The sequence below is a fragment of the Eptesicus fuscus genome, chromosome 1 (genome assembly GCF_027574615.1).
Source record: "Eptesicus fuscus isolate TK198812 chromosome 1, DD_ASM_mEF_20220401, whole genome shotgun sequence".
Lineage (NCBI taxonomy): Eukaryota > Metazoa > Chordata > Mammalia > Chiroptera > Vespertilionidae > Eptesicus > Eptesicus fuscus.
Genome location: NC_072473.1, coordinates 126,671,795 through 126,691,754, shown reverse-complemented (window position 1 = coordinate 126,691,754; position 19,960 = coordinate 126,671,795). Strand labels below are relative to the sequence as shown.

The 19,960-nt window shown below is 41.5% G+C and overlaps 1 protein-coding gene across 1 annotated transcript; it reads right to left on the bottom strand.

Annotated features, from left to right (window-relative positions):
* Nucleotides 1-365: 365 nt before the first annotated feature.
* On the bottom strand, nucleotides 366-1,303 carry MAGEH1 (MAGE family member H1). Its single transcript, XM_008158312.3, has one exon. The coding sequence runs from the start codon at nucleotides 1,045-1,047 to the stop codon at nucleotides 388-390; it is 660 nt and encodes a 219-aa protein (XP_008156534.1). The 5' UTR covers nucleotides 1,048-1,303; the 3' UTR covers nucleotides 366-387.
* Between the last annotated feature and the right edge of the window lie 18,657 nt (nucleotides 1,304-19,960).

Below are 19,960 nucleotides of genomic sequence, written 5' to 3'. Positions count from 1 at the left end.
CAATGCTATAAAATAGGTACCAGATCACGGAATATGATGAAAAGACTTCATTGTATAACGTTAGCAAAACTGTTACACTAAATCAAAAGACAAAAAAAAAAGAAAAATACCTTTTCTTCAATCGTATTTTAAACATATTGTGTGACCTTAAACAACATTGTATTAAAGCGAATAACATTTTACAATATCCAAAGCAAACGGTCTTTTTCGCACTTCCAACTATTAGCACTGATCACAAATACAAACACAGCGCGCCCGCTTCCCCATAATATCCAACTGAGAACCCAGGTGATATACTCCTTGGGGTACCTGTGAAGCTCTTTACACCCCGCCCCGCCCCCCCCCCCCGCTCCCCCACACACACCCAGGGGTGTGTGCCAGATTTCCCTAAGGGGCGAAGTAATCTGCAACACCTGAATTGAGGATAGCCTCAACTTCTGCATCATCATCCGAATCCCAATCGTAATTACATGGCCAGTCCTTGGAGCATCGGTTACGCACCCTTGCCACAAAATGCATGACTTTCAGCTTGCTTGATTCCACGTGTGCTCGAGGTCCCCAGAAGAACTGGTACTCTACGGGGCAGCTACGTGGCACCGGCTTATAAATCAGGTACCCTCGGCGCACAAACTCTTCCGTGACCACCTTCTTTGGATCGCCAAAGATGCTGTGCTGCCGGCCAGGCTGCATCCCCAACTTCCCCAGCACTTTCCAGACCAGCGCCTCCTTGGCGCTGTTGCCCATGATGAAGATGAGGGCTAATATGGACATCAGGAGACTTTTCTTGGTGCCTTGAAAATTGCTCCGGGCGACCGAGGGCTTTTGCGCTTGAGCAGTACTGGAGGCTTCCTGGGGGGTGGTGGAGGCCTCCGCTGGAGTGCTGGGGTCTTCTTCGGGGCCGCTCAGGTCATCCTCGGGGGTGCTCGGGACCACAGAGGCGGCCATCGGGGTCTCTGAGGCTTCTGAGGCCTGTATCTTACGATTGTTGCGGTTCTCTTCTGCGGCCCTTGCGTTACGGCGGCGCCTGCTCTTTCGTCCCCGTGGCATGTCGTTGGCTAGGGGCGCTGAGCCTACAGCAATCCTAGGGAAGAATGCCTAGTACCCCTGCAGAAAGCGACTGTCTCTACCTTCACAAGGGGCTACCGCTGAAGCCACCAACGCCACTAGAGTCTTTGTAGCAAGAAGCCAGACGGTCTCAGCTACCGCGCGCACTCCCACGCGAGCCCACCTGCGGGAACAACCGCCACCTGCACGCGCCCCAGCCGCGAGCGCGCGAGAATGCTCGGCAGAATTGGCTCCGCCTCTCCTGCCACGCACTCCCCGAACTCTCAAAAGGAAGTGGGCGGCTCCGCCACCCAGACTTCCGCTGTCAGATAGGAAAGGGGGCTGGCCCCTGCAGGGGTGGGGCTAGATCCCAAATGAAGGCTAGGGATTGGCGAGGTCAGGGGTATGCAGAGGAGAAATGCACAGGGATCATGTATTTTTTTTCAGTCTAGTACAGGATTGGCTCGCGGGCCTTGGGAAGGAATGTGTCTCTTTCTCCATTCCCACGGAAGGCAGGCAGGGTGTGTTTGTGTGGTGGTGGGGAAGGGGCGTGGGTTCTTGGAAGGAATCCGCTATTCCTAGCTCTCCTTTCCTGTCTTGGTTTACACAGCGCATTCATTCACTCGCCCTGTTTTCAGAAGGCATTCATGTGTATACTAATTAATTCACGGGCCCATCTAAGACCCAGATAACATGGCGATGAGAGGACATAGAGCTGCAAAAGCAAACAGCCTACAAGAGACGCAGAGCCTTTAAAATGTTGTGTATTCACGGGATGATCAAGCAGGGCACTGATTGGCTGCCTTACAGAGGAGCGGACCATTGTCTGGAAGGTCACTCAGGAAGCAATTAGGATAAAAAGCCAGAGGGAATGAAAATGAGCCTGAAGGCGGTTGCCATGGAGATGGAGAGGCAGAAAGGCATTTTAAGGGTGATGATGGACAGGCTTTAGAGTCTGATTGGGTGAAAGTGGGAAATGGGGAGAGGGTGGAGTGTAGGTTGGCTCTGAGGTTTCTCGGCTTCAGTCTGCCCGAATACCTGATTTGTTTGACTTCTTCCTTTCATTCGGTAATCTGACTGTGATTTGGGGCATATTCAGAAGTTATCCACCCCAGGTCTTTGCTCACCGTTTCCTCTGTCTGAATTTCCCTCCCTCTCGTCTCCAAGTATCTAAATTCCACCTGTCTGCTCACAGGCCTTTCTGTCCCTGCAGCTTGTCTTGGTCTGCCCCAAAGGGCAATGAGTCAATATTTGCACCGTCTGAGAAAGGAGTATTTAAGGAAAGCACCGTGTATCATTCTTTTAAAAAAAACAATTAGTGAATTTATTTGGGTGACACTGGTTAATAAAATTATATAGGTTTCAGGTGTACAAATCTATAATACTACATCATCTGTACATTGCATTGTGTGTTCATCACCCAAAGTCAAGTTTTCTTCCGTCATCATTTATCCCCCCCACCCCCTTTACTGTCTTCTACCTCCTCCCATGCTCCTTTCCCCCTGGTAATCATCATATTGTTGTCTGTGTCTATGAGTTCCTTTTCTTTTTTTCCTCTTAATACCTTTATCTTTTTCACTTAAAAGTGAGCTAATTAGCCAACTCTGCATTATCACAGGAGTGATGGTGCTTCCTAAAATTCACCCTAAGATTCTCTGGGGTCTTCAGGGTACTGACTCACGTCAAGTGATATCAGGGATAATCTGAACAAAAACTGCCAAATATTATACTCATGAAATCAGCCTGTCTGCTCCTGTGGACCTAGTTGCATATCACTGGTAGGCTTTAGAGTGCATCCCTGGTTACTCCTGGACATGCCTTTTCCTTGGGAACCCTAGTCCTTCATGCTTTCTGTTTAAGGGTTGGAATGACTCTGAGAGGGAGGTGAAATATCTACCTCATGAAAATAAAATAAATAAGCAGTTACATTAAAGATCTCCCAGCTGTTAACTGAAATAACATTTATTCATAACCATTAACAAAAACACTTATTATTAACCATGTTGTGTTTCTTTCCTCACCATATATAATAGATTCAGCCTGTTATTATTCATGATATCAATAATAAGTAACTTCCTTCTGCCATTCTTAATGTGCATTATCTCTAGGTGGTCACACTCATTAGAATGCCCAATGAAAATATGAGGCATCTCATGTAATGACAGACATAATAACTGGCCTGATATCAAATCCTTTACAGATGATAGAGCCAGGATTTTTGGCTCACTTCCCCTGATACCACAGACATTGTTGTTTCTACTCTGGGTCATTAATGTCAGAGTTCCTGTTACCACCACTCTGACTTACAGGGTTTCCTATCTAGATTTATGCAGCAGACTTCTTCCTGGATTTACCCCACTTCCAGTCCCTCCTCATCCAATAAGTTCCTCTTTAGCGGGCCCCCACTCATTGTTTAATACTATGCTCTTTAGCCTCCATGTGTTTGTGTGTTTTTCTGTGTGTTTTTTTCTTGTGGTTGAATTCTAGTTTCATACCATTGTGGTTGTGTCAATCCCTTCTGGCCTGAAATGTTTCTGTTGAGAAATCATCGGACAGTCTTACGGGAACAATCTTGTAGGCAACTAACTGTGTTTCCCTTGCTGCTTTTAAGATTCTCTCTTTGTCTTTAACCTTTGCCATTTTAATTATGATGTGTCTTGGTGTGGGCCTCTTTAGGTTCACCTTGTTTGGGTCTCTCTGCATTTTCTGGACTTGTGTGACTTTGAACTTCAGCAAGTTAGGGAAATTTTCAGCCATTATTTTTTCAAACATGTTCTCAATACCTTGCTCTCTCTCTTCTCCTTCTGGTTCCCCTATGGTGCGGATGTTGCTATGCTGGATGTCTCAGAGGTCCCTTAGACTTTCCTCATTTCATTTTTTTTTTCTTTTTGATGCTCTGATTGGGTATTTTCTGCTACCTTGTCTTCCAAATTGCTGATTCCATCCTGTGCTTCACCTAATCTGTTATTGATTCCTTCTAGTGTATTCTTTATTTCAGATATTGTATTCTTTATTTCTGACTGGTTCTTTTTTATGGTTTTTATGTGTTTTTTTAATGTTTACTATCTCTCTCTCTCTCTCTTTTTTTTTTAAGTTCTCACTGAGTTCACCCATTTTTCCCCTAAGTTCCTTGAGCATCCTTATAACCATTGTTTTGAACTCTGTATCTGGTAGATTGTTGCCTCCATTTCATTTAGTTCTTTTTTTGAGGAATTGTCCAGTTAATTAATTTGGGGCACTTTTCTTTGTCTCTACATTTTGGCTTCCTCTCTGTATTTGTTTCTGTGTATTATGTAGATCTGCTATGTCTTGGTTTGGTGGCCATATATAGTAGATGTCCTATGTGGCTCAGTAGTCTAGTCTCCCTGATCACCTGAGCTAGGTGCTGCAGGAATGTATCTTTTGTAGGTTATATGAGCTCTCCTGTTATAGTTTAGGCTTGATTCTGTTGGCCTGTCCATGGTTGGGGTTGACCTTCAGGCTGGCTGACTATGAGGATTGACCCTAACCATAGTGCTATGCAAGACCTGACTCCTCTGATGTGGCCTGAAGTCTACCACCTGGTGTGTTAGTTCTGGGGCTTCTTGAGAGAGACTATGGTGCAGGTCATTTCAGACACTGCTTGTGACTGGGCCTGGGCTATCTGTCTGGAGCCAAAAAATGATCCACAGTTTGTGGCTCCCTCTGCTGGGCCTTGGTGCACATGGGAGGGGTCAAGATGCATAGCAAGGCCATCTTCCGTCAGTACTGAGCCCAGGGTCCGGTCAGCAAAAGGCCCAAGGCACCTAGAGATTCACCGTCACATGTGGCTGTCTGTTAGGTTCAGTCACTAAAGGAGCCTCTGGCAGTATGTGAGTTGCATATGGTACGCTCTCAGTGAGTCACAATGTAGAAGCAAGTGGTGTTTACCAGGTTGATACAGATTCAAACTTGGTGACAGTGGTAGTTTTGAGGCCACTCAGCAAAAGTTTCAGACTGCACCAGGGACAGCCACCACCCTCCTGGAACCCACAGGCCTCTCTGATGGGTTGGGCTCTCAGGCAGTTATTGGGGTGAGACCAGCAGAGTTCATTAGGCTAAAACAGACCAAGATTTGGCCTTATAGAGGGAAGGTTATGCACAGGAATGGTGGAGTCTTTCAAGTGTGTGAGGGAAAAATGGCCCTTGCCCTAGAGTCACACAATTTAGACTCTTCTTGTGTGTCTCTGCCACTTCCCTGCCAAGTTTGCCTAGACTTCCTTGAGATCCCTGCATGAAAGTCTATACCTCAGTCCAGGCTGGCTATAGCCAGCAGGCTACTCTGCAGGGCTTGAGCTTGGCAGGGTGGGGCCATCGGGAGTCAGAAGGGTGGGGCTAGTGCATTCCCCAAAGCTGATTATATACTGAGTGGAGTGCTCAACCCAGGAAAGGAAAGATGGCGTCTGCAGTTGGTGCAGGAGAGGGGCCAAGCACAGAGACCTTGGTGTTTGTCCCTTCAACACGATCCCTGAACCCACACCAGCCAGTCCGCTCCAAGATGCCTTCACGTCACCAGGGAACAGGGTGAGTGGCTACAAAGGAAATTTTGTTAGCTGGCCCTTTAAGAGGGTGCCTGTTTCTCTAGCACACTTCTGTCTTTCCCTGCAGATAGAATCCTCACTGAATTTCACAGCAGATATTATGTCACTTCCCCTTCCTGGCTCTGGTGCTCCAGACTGGGGTTGAGATTCCTCGCTCCTCTGGGGGGACCTTTGCAGCTGAGATATCCCTCCAGATTCTCAACTGCCATATGTGGGTGCAGGGCCAGCCCTTGCAGTGTTTCCACCTTTCCTACCTGTCTCAATATGGCTTCTTCTGTAAATCCTTGGTTATAAGACTCTGTTCAGCTAATTTTCAATTGGTTATTCAGGCTGATTATTCTGTAATTTAGTTGTAATTCCAGTGTGGTCCTGGGAGGAAGTGATTGTAGCTTCCATGTACTCTCCCACCATCTTGGATCCCATAACATTCAAAAATATTGAGCGGCACATGAACTTGAGTATCTGTGCTCTCTAAACAAATGGACTCTACATGGTTTCACCAACCTTCCCACAGATAATTGTTAATAATTTTCTTTAATTTTTTCTCATACTTTGTGTGTACATTTACACACAAAGGTGTTTGTGCACTCACAAAGGCTCACTCTCTTTAGATTATGTCATCTCAATGTCACATGACAGATTTTCAACTCAAACAATCTGATTAACAGAGGGAAGTGCTGATAAGTAGATGAGGATTCTATGGCCAGGATGTGATATATCTAAGACAAACAAACAAACAAACAAACATATACACAAAAGGAAACTGAAGCTGGTAACTCTAGTGAGGAGGAAGACTTGGAAGGGAGTCTGAGCATGGAGCCAAAAGTTAGGTCCTGAGACTTTCTCTGGGAGTTCTCACCTTCCCTTTCTTCCACAGTTTTGTGACAATTTTGGAGTTTTATATTCCTTTGTTCTTCAGCTATATAGTATGTACTATGCAATCATGATCAGCAATGCTGACAAGTAATAGAGAAAAACAAAGTCACTCAAATTTCTAAAGCTCATTTCAATCTTTCATTTTTTTCCAGACAATATTCCATAGTTAAAACAATCCTTGTATATAATTATTTTACTATAAATTATTTTACTATGGATACATAGAATTTTATTTCAAATTTTGACAGACATCCTATTCGGTGAGAAATACTTTATGTCTATTCCACACGAAATGCATACTTTCTGTACCACTATGTTACTTGTTAGGTTAAGTGTGAATAATTGCCCACACGGTGTCCTGCAGAAAGAGAAACACTAGAGAAAAACAGGCAAAGTGATGGCTCCATGGAGGAGAACACTGGAGTGTTAGGCAGGATATCTGCACCCTTACTCAGTACATCGTCTTCCATAGGTCTCTTTCTCCTTACCTTGTCTATAAAACTGTGTAATACAACCCATCTCTCCTTGGTCATGAAAAAAAGATTTTCACAGTGTCTCCTCTCCTCTGTCGTCTAAGGGAAGGCAGTAGTACACAGTGGTTAAATGCATGAGCTCTGAAAGGAGACTACCTAGGATCAATCTAAATGCCACCATACACAAGACTGCAAACCTTGGAAAGATACTGAATCTTTCTGTGCCTCAATGGCCTTATCTGTGAAATCATGTTGAGGATTAAATGAGTTAATAGGTGTAAGTTCTTAGAATAATGTCTGGTTTGTGGTACATTTATCTACATATAAAAGCCTAAGTGACCAGCGTACCTTTTGACCCACTGACCGGTAGCTATGACATGCACTGACCACCAGGAGGCAGACACTCAATGCAGGAGCAGAAACCACAGGCATGGAAACATGGAACAGACTGATGAATCTCGGAGGGAAGGGGGGGGAGGGGGAGGGGGGGAAGAGATTAACCAAAGATCTTATATGCATACTAGAGGATTCATGCACCAGTGGGGTCCCTCAGCCTGGCCTGTGACCTCTCGCACTCCGGGACTCCTCGGGGGATGTTGGAGAGCCAGTCTTGACCTGATCCCCGCAGGCCGAGGGACCCCACTGGCGCATGAATCCAGGCCTCTAGTAAATAATAATAGCTGTCTCTGGTCTGCTGAGTAGGTGTTCCTTTAAAGTGTCTCCAGTTGTAGCCTGGCCCTTGTGGCTCAGTGATTGAGCATTGACCTATGAACCAGGAGGTCAGGGTTCCATTCCATGTCAGAGCACATGCCCGGGGTTGTGGGCTCGATCCCCAGTAGGGGGCATACAGGAGGCAGCCAATCAGTGATTCTCTCTCATCATTGATGTTTCACACTCTCCTTTCCTCTCTAAAAATCAATAAAAAATATATATATATTTAAAGTGTCTCCAGTTATATCTAAAATTTCAGCACTATCCTCAGGATTCACCCTCAATATCTAAATTTTCCTGCTGTTCAGCAACTTGTAATATTCTCATTGACTTCCTATCTCTTCTCCTTCTATAACGTCTAATCCAGAATAAAACAGTAGTAGCAATACAAATGTTACCATTTAATGAATACCTACTATTTGCCAGGCACTTTATTCATTTGGAATTATACGTACTAAACATTTATTATACGCCAGGTGTCAGCCTACTCACTGGGATTTTAAGGGTGAGGTCACAGTCTGTTAGTGGAGACAAAGAATTGAAAAAGCTAAGTGTGACAGGTTCTGATTAGGAGAAATCTGGATGAGCTATATGAGCATGAACCAGGGGAAATCAGCCTAATTAAGTGTGGCCAGGAAGTTATCTCTGAGTAAATAAGTTGCCTTTACTAGTAGACTGAGACCTGAAAGTTCAGTAAGAGTGAAGCAGAGGAAAATTCAGAAGGTGTTTCATACAAATGGAACGATATTTTTGAAGACCTGGAAGTTAAAATGGATACAGGAATGTGGGATTTTGATTGTTGTAAACAATTATCTCTAGGGGCCAAGTTTTGTTTTTGTTTTTGTTTTTTGTTTTGTTTTGTTTTTGTTTTTTTTAAGAATAGTTTATTGGCCAAAACCGGTTTGGCTCAGTGGATAGAGCGTCGGCCTTCGGACTCAAGGGTCCCAGGTTCGATTCCGGTCAAGGGCATGTACCTTGGTTACGGGCACATCCCCAGTAGGAGGTTTGCAAGAGGCAGCTGATCGATGTTTCTCTCTCATCGATGTTTCTAACTCTCTATCCCTCTCTCTTCCTCTCTGTAAAAAATCAATAAAATATATATTTTTTAAAAAAGAATAGTTTATTGATTTTTTTAGAGACAGGAAGGGAGAGGGAGAGAGAGAAACATTGATGTGAGAGCAAAACATCAATCGGCTGCCTCCTGCACGCCCCTTACTGGGGATCAAGTCTGCAACCCAGGTATGTACCCTGACAAGGAATTAAACCAACAACCTTTTGGTGCACAGGAGGACACCCAAACAACTAAGCCACACCAGTCAGGGCAAGGGGCCAAATTTTATTGCCTGCATATGCATGACCTGAGGATCTCGAGGCACACATAAAATTTTTAGTTCACAATATTACATTCTATAGCTGTATTATAATTTATTTCACCATAAGTTGACTGCTGAATATGTAGAGTATTTGTTCACATTTAGAAGCAATGTTGTTGCTGTCATCCTGTCTATTCACATTTGTACATATGTCTGTTAGGTCTGATCAAATAATTGAATTGCTTACCCTTCCCCTGGGAACTGACCCTTAGACCACTTCACAACCGACATTCCCTTTTGCTTAGACCACATTCCACTGGCTAAGACTACATTCCACTTAAGACCATTGTCTTTCCTCTCCTGACTTTCCCAGGATCCAGACCTGCCCAAAAAGTTCCCCACTGAAAAAGCCCGTGTAGAGTCCTTTAAAACCTCTGACTCCCCACCCCTGGGTGCTAGCGCTGTTTTGGGGCTCTGTCCATCTGATATCCAGATGACCTAATAAATTTATAATCCCTTATCACTTTTGGCCTCATGCGGTAGTACCTCCTTTGGATACCCTAACAATGTCCACTTACTTACTTAGAATATATTTCCAGTCATGGAATTTCTGGCTCAGATGGTTTTACACATTTAAACTTTGATGTATACATCTAGCATGACTTCCTTAAATAGTTGTGTCATTTCATAATATCACCGGTAGTGTGTGGAGAGTAAATGCTTTGCCACATCTAACACCAGCCCTAAGCATTGTCAAGTATGCTCCATATCAGCAATCTGATAGGTGAGATAAAATATTTCCTTTTACTACAGTTTTTTAGATGTAATTGGCATGTAATTTAATAAGTTTTGACATGTATACAATTCCATTTCCTCCAAATCCTTTCCAACACTTGTTATTTTAATGTGGTTTTTTTTTGTTTGTTATTTATAGCCATGTTAGTAAGTGAAAAGTGGTATCTCATTGTAGTTTTGATCTGCATTTCCTGATTTGTGTTTATTAGACTTTTTGCAGAGACATCATTATCACCAAAGCCCACAGTTTACATTAAGATTCACTCTTGGTGTTGTATATTCTATGAATGTGGAAAAATGTATAGTGATATATTTCCACCAGCATAGTATTATATAGAATAGTTTTAGTGACCTAAAAACCTTTTGTGCTCTGTTTATTCATTGCTTCCTCCCCCCAGCCCCAGGCAACCACTGAACTTTTCAATGTCTCAATAGTTTTGACTTTTTGGGAATGTCATATAGTTGGAATCATAAAATAGATAGCCTTTTTGGATTGACTTCTTTCATTTAGTAATGTGTATTTAAGATTCCTCTATGTCTTTCTATGCCTTGATAGCTTATTATTTTTCAGTGCTGAATGATATTCCATTTTCTAGATGTACCACAGTTTATTTATGCATTCACCTACTGAAGGACATCTTGATTGCTTCCAAGTTCTATCAATTATGAAAAAGCTGCTATAAAAGTCTGTGTGCAGGTTTTTGTGGGGATATAAGTTTTCAACCCATTTGGGTAAATACAAAAGTACAATTGCTCGATCGTATGGTAAACTAAAGAGTATGTTTAGTTTTGTCATAAAGCACCCAACTGTCTTCCAATATGGCTATAACATTTTGCATTCCAACTAGCCAATGAGAGTTTCAGTTATTCCATATCCTTGCCAGCATTTAGTGTTGCATGTATCCTGGATATTGGCCCTTCTAACAGGTGTATTGTGGTATTTCATTGTTGTTTTAATTTGCATTTCCTTAATGTCATATGATGTGGATCATTTTCCATATGATTATTTATTATCTTTATATTGTCGTTGGTAAACTGTCTGTAAAGGTTTTTGCCCATTTTTAATAGAAGTTTTTCTTCTTATTATTGAGTTTTAAGAGTCCTTTGTATATTTTGGATAACAGTCTTTCATCAGATGTGTCTTTTGCAAATACTTTCTCCCAGTCTGTGGCTTGTGTTTTTATTCTCTTCATGTTGTCTTTTGCAAAGAAGAAGTTTTAAAAAAAATTTAATGATGTCCAGCTTATCGATTATTTCTTTCATGAATTATGTCTTTGTTGTTGTATCTAAAAAGGCATCATCACCATACCTCTGATCATCTAGGTTTTCTCTGGTGTTATCTTCTCTGAGTTTTATAACTTTGCATTTTAAATTTAGGTTCCTGATCCATTTTGAGTTAATTTTTGTGAAGGCTGTAAGGTTTGTGTTTAGATATATCTTTTGCTTGTGGGTGTCTAGCTGTTCCAGTACTGTTTGTTGAAAATACATAGTACACAGTGATTAAAGGCTTGTGGAAGTATGTAAGCAAAGGCAGTATGTGAGTTGCATGTGTACACAGTACAGCCTTTGCTCCTTTGTCAAAGATCAGTTGGCTATATTTATATTTCTGGGCTCTTGGTTCTGTTGCATTCGTCTATTTGTCTAATCTTTTGCCAATACCACATTCTTTTGATTATTGTGACCTTATAATCAGTCTTGATGTTGGGTAGTGTCTGTTCCAACTTTGTTCTTCTGCAAAATTGTGTTTGCTGTTCTGGATCTTTTATCTCTCCATATTAACTTTAGAATCAGTGTGTCAATATCCACAAATAACTTGTTGGGATTTTTATTGGGGTTGCATTGAATCTATAGATCAAGTTGGGAAGAACTGACATCTTGACAATATTGAGTTTTTCTATCCATTGTCATGGACTATCTATACATTTATTTAGTTCTTTAATGTCTTTAACCAGAGTTTGAAGTTTTCCTGATATAGACATTGTGCATATTTTAAAAAATATTTTTACCTAAGTGTTTACTTTTTTGTAGTAATGTAAATGGCATTGTGTTTTTAATTAAAAAGAAAAGTGTATACAGATCTGGAAGGAATAAATAAAACTCTCTTTGTTTGTAGTTGACTTGATCATCTAGATAGAAAATCTGAAAAAATCAATATAAAAACAACTGGAGACCGAAACCGGTTTGGCTCAGTGGATAGAGCGTCGGCCTTTGGACTGAAAGGTCCCAGGTTCGATTCCGGTCAAGGGCATGTACCTTGGTTGCGGGCACATCCCCAGTAGGGGGTGTGCAGGAGGCAGCTGATCGATGTTTCTCTCTCATCGATGTTTCTGACTCTCTATCCCTCTCCCTTCCTCTCTGTAAAAAATCAATAAAAAATATATATATAAAAAAAACAACTGGAACTAATAAGTAATTATAGCAAAATTGCAGGATACAAGGTTAATATTAAAAAGTCAATAAATTCTCAATGTACCATCACTGCTTCAAATATTGCTTCTGTTCCTCTCTTTCTTCTCCTTTTGATATCCCCATTATGCATATGTTACCCCTTTTACATTTATCCCACAATCCTTGAATATTCTTTTCTGATTGTTTGTCTTTTTATCTTTGTTTTTCAGTGTTGGAAGTTTCTTTTTACATATCCTCAAGGTCAGAGATCCTTTCCTCAATCATGTCCAATCTACTAATGAGTCCAATCAAGACATCTTCCCTTCTAAGATAGTGTTTTCTGATCTCAAGCATCTCTTTTTTATTCCTTCTTAGAATGTCCATCTCTCTGCTTATATCACCTATCTGTTATTACATGTTATATATTTTTTCATTAGAGCCCTTCACAAATTAATCATAATTATTTTAAATTCACAATTGGGTAGTTCCAATATTTGTGCCATATGTGACTGGTATTGATCCTTGTTCAGTCCTTTCAAACTGTGTTTTTTGCCTTTTTGTATGCCTTGTAATTTTTTTGAAAGGTGGACACGATATACTGGGTGAAAGGATCTTTGGTAAATAGGAATGTGGTGATAATGTGGGGGGGAGGGGAGATGAATCTATAGTACTATAATTAGGTCCCAGTCTTTGTCCCTAGACCAGTGATGGGCAACCTTTTGAGCTTGGTGTGTGAAACTTCACCAAAAAACTGAGCATAACTCAGGTAGTGTGTCACTTTGAGGAAAAAACATTATTTCGCGATATTTGTAGTTTAAATAACATAAATGTATAATTGTTATATATAATTGTATTTAATAAGCCAAAAACTAAATATTTAACTTACCTGTTTAGTGACTTCTTTGTTCATCCGTCAGTCGGTTTTTTTTTTTTTTGGGGGGGGGGTCTTGATATTATTTAGCTTGTGTGGGGTGCCGTGAACTAAGATAAGTGAAGGGGAGGGGGAATTCTTTAACTAACCTGCCTATTAGTGACTTTTTTTGTTGCTGAATTTCATTGGCTAAATCTTCAATTGAAGGTTGGTATTTTGTACACTTCAAGCCCAAGCAAGCACTACTAACTTCATCTGTCAATCTGTTTCTTTTGTTGGTTTTGATATTATTTAATGCTGAGAATAAGGCCTCACAAAAGTATGTAGAGGGAAAAATTGTGAGTAAAGCCATTGCTATATTTTTCAGGGTGCTAAAAGTGTCTGGTAGTCAGTTCCAGGCACTCCAAATTTCCTGTTCGTAGTGGCACCCCTCTTGATTCTCCAAGCGGCACCTTTCCAAATTCTCAAGCTTTGGCCTCAAGTCGACAAACACCTGATCCCAGATACTGTCCTGAAATTCTGCAAGTTGCATCTCCAAATCATCAATTTGCATCCATTGGAAACCATTTAATTCCAAACTACTGTAGACTACTACATCAGGATACTTAATTATTTTCATGGTCTGTTCTAGACTTCTAAATTGACTAAATCTATCACTAAACTGGTCAAGTAACGAGTCTAAAACATGCTGGTACTTCATATGCTAGAGTTCCATTTCATTTTGTACAGCTGCACTGGCCTTCTCAAAATACTTTGTTACTCAAGGAAAATACTTATAAGTTTTAGTTTCTACATCTCGCTTGAAAATTTTAACTTTACTTTCAAAAGCTTTTATGTATTCAAACATAACGTCAATACTTTTGCCAAAACCATGTAACTTTAAGTTCAGTTCATTAATATGAACAGAGAGATCTGTAAAAAACATCAGGGTGTTTACCCACTTATCATCATTAAGCTGAGGAAAGTTTCCCAGATCCTTATCGTCAAGAAATACCTTAATTTCTTCAAAGCACTCCACAAAGCGCTCAAGAACTTTGCCTCGGCTCAGCCATCTTACATTATTATACATCAGCAGTCCACTGTAGGTGGAATCAACCTCCAGTAAAAGTGCCAAAAATTCTCGCTTGTGAAGGGGGCGAGCAGCTATTAAATTAACTATTTTTGTAACAACTGACATTAAGTCGTTTAAGTCGGTGAGTCCTGCCTTGGCACATAAAGCCTCCTGATGGATAATACAATGAAAAGGCACAATCGGATGTCCAATAGCTTCTGTAAACAATTTGACAAATCCGACTTTTTCCCCCACCATATTTGGTGTCCCATCTGTCATCACTGACACAACTTTAGAGATATCAATGCTTACTTAGGTCATGAAATGTTTGTATAACAACCTAACATATTTCGCTTCCTGATTTACTTGTTGACACTGATACTAACTTTATCAACTCTTCTCTCATTGTGAGACCATCAGGATATCGACCAATAATGGCCAACTGAGCATGTGATGTGACATCAGTAGTTTCATCAAGAGAGATCGAAAAATATTTACACTTCCTTATGTCTCTCTTTAATTGATGTTGTACGTTTGTGTTCAGTCTCATTATTCGGTCTTTTATGATATTTCTACTGAGTGGTAACTCAGATATTCTCTTAATAATTGCATCTTTATTCTGCATATTGTGAAACAGAACTGGTGCACATCTTAGGAGAGTTTCTTTAATAAATTCTCCCTCACTGAGCACTTTTCCATGCTGAGCTATAGAGTAAGCAATGCTCAAACTTGCAGATGTTAAATTTGTAGAGCCTTTCATAAATTTAAGGATGGAATTAGATTGGCTCTTATAAAGGTGTAGTTGCCTGGAAATGTATTCCTTCCTTTCATCCTCACTTTTTTCCAAGAGCTGGGAATGATTAGTTTCAAAATGTCTATTTATATTCCACGTTCTGCTTACTACCGTTTCAGTACATAGAATGCAAAATGATCTGCCATTTTTTTCTATAAAGCCATACATCTCGGTCCATGTCTCTTGAAAGGGTCGGCCACTGCTACTACCACTTCCTTTACTTAACCTTAGTTTTTTATTTTTTGGGTTCTCTATCAGGAGAGCAGTGACAAAAGATAGAATTATAGATAGCTTGCTAGGCCTGCAGGCAATTAGGGGTTAACTAGCCTAACTAACCACAAAATGGTGCATATAACTGTCTTTTAGGAAAGGGAAGGGTTAATAAGCAGAAATAGGGGTTAATACGGATGCACAACAGTAATAGTGGTGAAATGGAGTCTGCACTATGGAGCAAGATGGTGTTCCTTATGTGAATTAAAATGGCTGCTGCTATTTCTAATGGCGGGAAATGGCACCCATAGCACTCCACAAACCCTCGCCTCTCCCAGCCTCCCCCTCACTTATCTCAGTAATGATGGATTAGAAATCCATGACACCCCAGAACAGTAGATAATGGTTGCTGTGGTTAACTGTTATTTGGTTACTGGTAATGGCAGGGCCCCCAAAGATGCGTCCCCCCGCTGCGTTCTGCTGCTCCCTGCTCTGCCGGCGGAAGTGAGGGCAAAGATCCCGGCTTAACCGGAAGTCCCAGAACTAGACGCTCTGTGCCAGACTTCTGTTGTTTTGGCCTACAGACCTCTGGCACAGAGTGTCTAATAGAGGAGGATGAAACATTTGCGACTAGAGTCAGCGGTCACATGTCATCAGAAATGGCTACGCGTGTCAGTGCTGACATGCATGTCATGGGTTCGCCATCACTGCCCTAGACTGTGAACTTCACCAGTGCTTCTCAGGGTTTTTTTCCCCCCTTTAGGTGGAACAGGGTATTTAGAGTAGGCTGGAGTTGGGCATTTCCTTTTCCTCTGGTAGGCCAGGCACTCTGATAAAATCCCAGCAAAATCGTTTCTTTAGAGAGAAAGCCTTGTTAAGAAGAAAAGAAAATCTGGTTTGTTTAAAAAATGATTACTTTTTCCATCCTCCTGCCAATGGCAGGAGGATATTTTCCTCTGATATTCACTGTGAGGATCTAATAGAGTTCCTGGAAGTAAAACTCACAAAAGATTGGAGGACCCCTATGACTGGGCTGCCCTAGAGTTTTTAACTCTCAGACTTGTCCCGAAAATGATCAATTGCAATTCAGGTTTTCCTATCCCAGTAGTGGTTCCCATAGACACAGTGGTTCTCGACCCACAGGTTGAGAACCGCTGCTGTAGAGCCTAAGACCATCAGAAAACACAGATATTTACATTACGATGCATAACCGTAGCAACATTACAGTTATGAAGTAGCAACGAAAATAACTTTATGGTTGGGGGTCACCACAACATGAGGAGCTGTATTAAAGGGTCACGGCATTAAAAAGGTTGAGAACCACTGCCATAGAGGTTTCTGTGTGTAGGCTCCTGTTCTGGAGAGTTATCATTTTCTACATCTGCCTGTCTGTCTCTCCAATTTTAGGGGCATTGGTTTTCCCTGTGACTTACTTCTCTGGTGACTCTAAGAAGACATGTATTTTTCAGTTTGGCCAGACTTTTGCTTGTTGTTAGCATGGAGTGGCAATTTCTAAGCTCCTTCCATGCTGGGCAGGCAGACAAAAAAAAACCTCCATTAGAAATTATTCATCAAATCATTAAGTCCAGTTAGCTGGAAGATCATTTCCTGATATTTCACGCAAAGAGGTGGGAATGTGGAGGAAAGAGCTTCCAGCAGGATATAGTAATAAACTCATGCGGTTCTGGGAAATAGCAATGATAGCTATGGGGTCAGAAGGAGCAGAGAAGGGTGGAGAAGAAAGAAGGGCAAGGGAGTTATGAGGGACAGTTGGGAATTGGAGACTCTTGGGTATGGTTGAGGATAAAGATGACAAAATTAACTAAAGTATGGTAGTAAAAAGAAACCTATCATATTGGATCTTATGGGTCTATACTACTTTTTCTTGCTGAGGTGGATGGTTGAAAAAATATGGGGTAGGATTTCTGGACAGACAGAATGCTGCTGTGTTGGGATGTGTGTGTTTATGTGTATCTGAGTATAGTGAATGTTAGATAGAAGCACTGATAGGAAGTGGGACCTGAAATAGAGGGATGCTTGTATTTCTAGCATCTAACATATTTCCTGGCTGCTCAATAAATATTTGTTGAATGAATGCATGAATAAGCCTGCAGAGCTTTCTAAAAAGAACCTATAATTACAAGTTTAACAAGCAATTTGACAAAAATAAAAATAAAAAGCAAACTTCATCTCTTATCTAGGCAAGATTCTTTAATGAAAATGTAAACATACTAAGCAGCAAGGGATATCTGGGTAGAAACCAGAATCTTAACCTCTATAGGAATGTATTGTACCAACAATCTTATTCATCATTCTTTGGAATTAAATCTTAATTTGGTTTAGTACCTCAATCATTTTTCAAATCCCTTTCTTTCACAACCATCCTCCTACCCCTATCCCTCCTCTTTCCTCTTCACCTTTCTCCTCTCTACCTTCTCTCTTCCCAACTCCCCACTTCTCCCACTTTTCATCTTCATCCCTTACCTTCCCTTTCTTTCTCTGTACCAGCTGTATCATGGTCCTTGATAGAAAGAGGGAGAGTGGGCAGAAGAAAGTGATGATTTGGAGAAGAGGTAAAGGGAGACCAGCAACAGGGAGGCAGCGAACTTTTCTAAAGCTCACGGGAAGGTGGGGGAGAGCAGGCGGGTGGGAGGTAGTCAACCAAGGACCTTGTATGCATATATGCACGGATCATAGACACAGACAATGGGGTGGGGAGGGCCTGAGGTGGGGGGGGGCGGGCTGGAGGGGGTCAATGGGGAAAAAGGGGGACAAATGTAATACTTTCAACAATAAAGAATTATTTTAAAAAATAAAACGGCCAATACCGGTTTGGCTCAGTGGGTAGAGCGTCGGCCTGCGGACTCAGGGGTCCCAGGTTCGATTCCGGTCAAGGGCATGTACCTTGGTTACGGGCACATCCCCAGCAGGGGGTGTGCAAGAGGCAGCTGACCGATGTTTCTCTCTCATCGATGTTTCTAACTCTCTATCCCTCTCTCTTCCTCTCAGTAAAAAATCAATAAAATATATTAAAAATAAATAAATAAATAAATAAATAAATAAATAAATAAATAAAACAGCAGTTCAAGAGCACAATACGGCTGGTGAAGCCTGGTGAGGAGGGTGGGGTTTATGTTTGAAAGCTGCCTTTACATAAAGAACCTATAATTACAAGTTTACTTAATGTAACATATTAGTTACATTAAGTGCCTTTTTGGGATGAGATGACTGATGAAGATTAGATTATTCCACCCACTCCCTACTCCTTTGGAACTGCCACTGTAGGAAAATCACTTAGGAGGCTATTGCAATTACCCAGCCAGGTATTATAACAGCTGGAACAAAAACAACATCAGTAAGAATTGAAAGGAGTAGACAAATTGTAGAAAAGGACTAATGAGATATTTAGAAGTCTCAGCACATAACTCTGTCCAAACCCCTGCAGTAAGAGGCTTGCCATACCCCTAGAATGACTCCCAGCTCTGCATTGACCCCAACTTTTCATTAAAATGTTTGTCTGTGCCCTGGCCGCTGTGGCTTGGTGGTTAGAGCATTAGCCTGTGCACTGAAGCGTCTCGGGTTCGATTCCTGGTCCAGGGCACATATCTAGGTTACAGGTTCAATCCCTAGCCCCCTGTTGGGGAGCGTGCAGGAAATGGAGGTGTCTCACATCTCTTTCTCTCTCCCTCTTCCTCTCCCTACCTCCCTTCCACTCTGTCTTAAAAAAAAAAATCTATGGAAAAAATATCCTCGGGTAAGGGTTAACCAAAAAAACCAAAACCAAACAAACAAACAAAAACAACAAAAGAAACAAACAAAAAGAAACAAAAGAAGCTTGTCTGAAAAGAAAGCTTGTCTGCAAGGAGAATTACAGTATGTTCTAATCTAATGGTAGATCCCTGATCTACTTTTCTGAAAACATTTGATAAAAAGGGATTACACTTGTATGTATCTCTTACAACTCAGAAGTGTCTTTCTCTAGGTCCTGAGAGTCATTCCCTTGAAATGTAATAATCAGGAAGGTTAGGGCCTCTGTCTTCCAGTATCTGTGGGAAGATAGACTCCTAATTTTGATAACTTCCAGCTAGCAGATACAGCTGGTTTAATCGCATTGACACAGACCAATCTTTTGTAATTTTTCATTTCTCTGACTCTACTGATCCCTGCCCCCCAGCCCCCCCAGCCCTGTAAAATGTCCAAACTGGAATGGAGCTCAGCTTTCCCCCTACTGACAATAGTTATTGAATAAAATACGTTTTCACTGCTTTACCTCAGTGACACTAATCATCGTTTAATCTCACTGTCTTTTATGGAGGGCCATGAATCTAAAGTGACTTCCTGGTTTGGGACTTAGGGTCTTTCAGGGAAAAGAACAGGAGCTGGTTTGGAGGCAGCTGGTGGGGAGAAGGAAGGTGATTAGTGAGTGACAGGGCTAAGGAATCCTGTGATCAGAATAGAATAAATTTTTATTGAGGCATTGTAGTTGTGGTGAGAAGGGATTGTATAGGATGGCAAATGGGGAAGTCTGGGAGCAGAAAGCGCCATGTTCCTATCCAGTCTCCCTTCTCTTCCCTCCCTTCATTCTTCCCTTCATTTTCTTTCTTTTTTTAAAAAAATATATTTTTGTTGATTTCAGAGAGGGAGAGGGAGAGAGATAGAAACATCCATGATGAGAGAGAATCATTGATTGGCTGCCTCTTGCACGCCCCCTACTGGGGATGGAGCCCACAACCTGGGCTCAAAATCGAACCCAAGACCTTTCAGTCCCCAGGCCGACCTTCTATCCACTGAGCCAAACCATCTAGGGCTCATTTTCTTTCTTAACAAGTAATATATACATGTGGTTTAAATATATGTGTATAATTTCATTATGTAT

What these genes read in the sequence shown, in the direction of transcription:
- MAGEH1 (XM_008158312.3), bottom strand. Translation starts at nt 1,047, where the DNA reads ATGCCACGGGGACGAAAGAGCAGGCGCCGCCGTAACGCAAGGGCCGCA.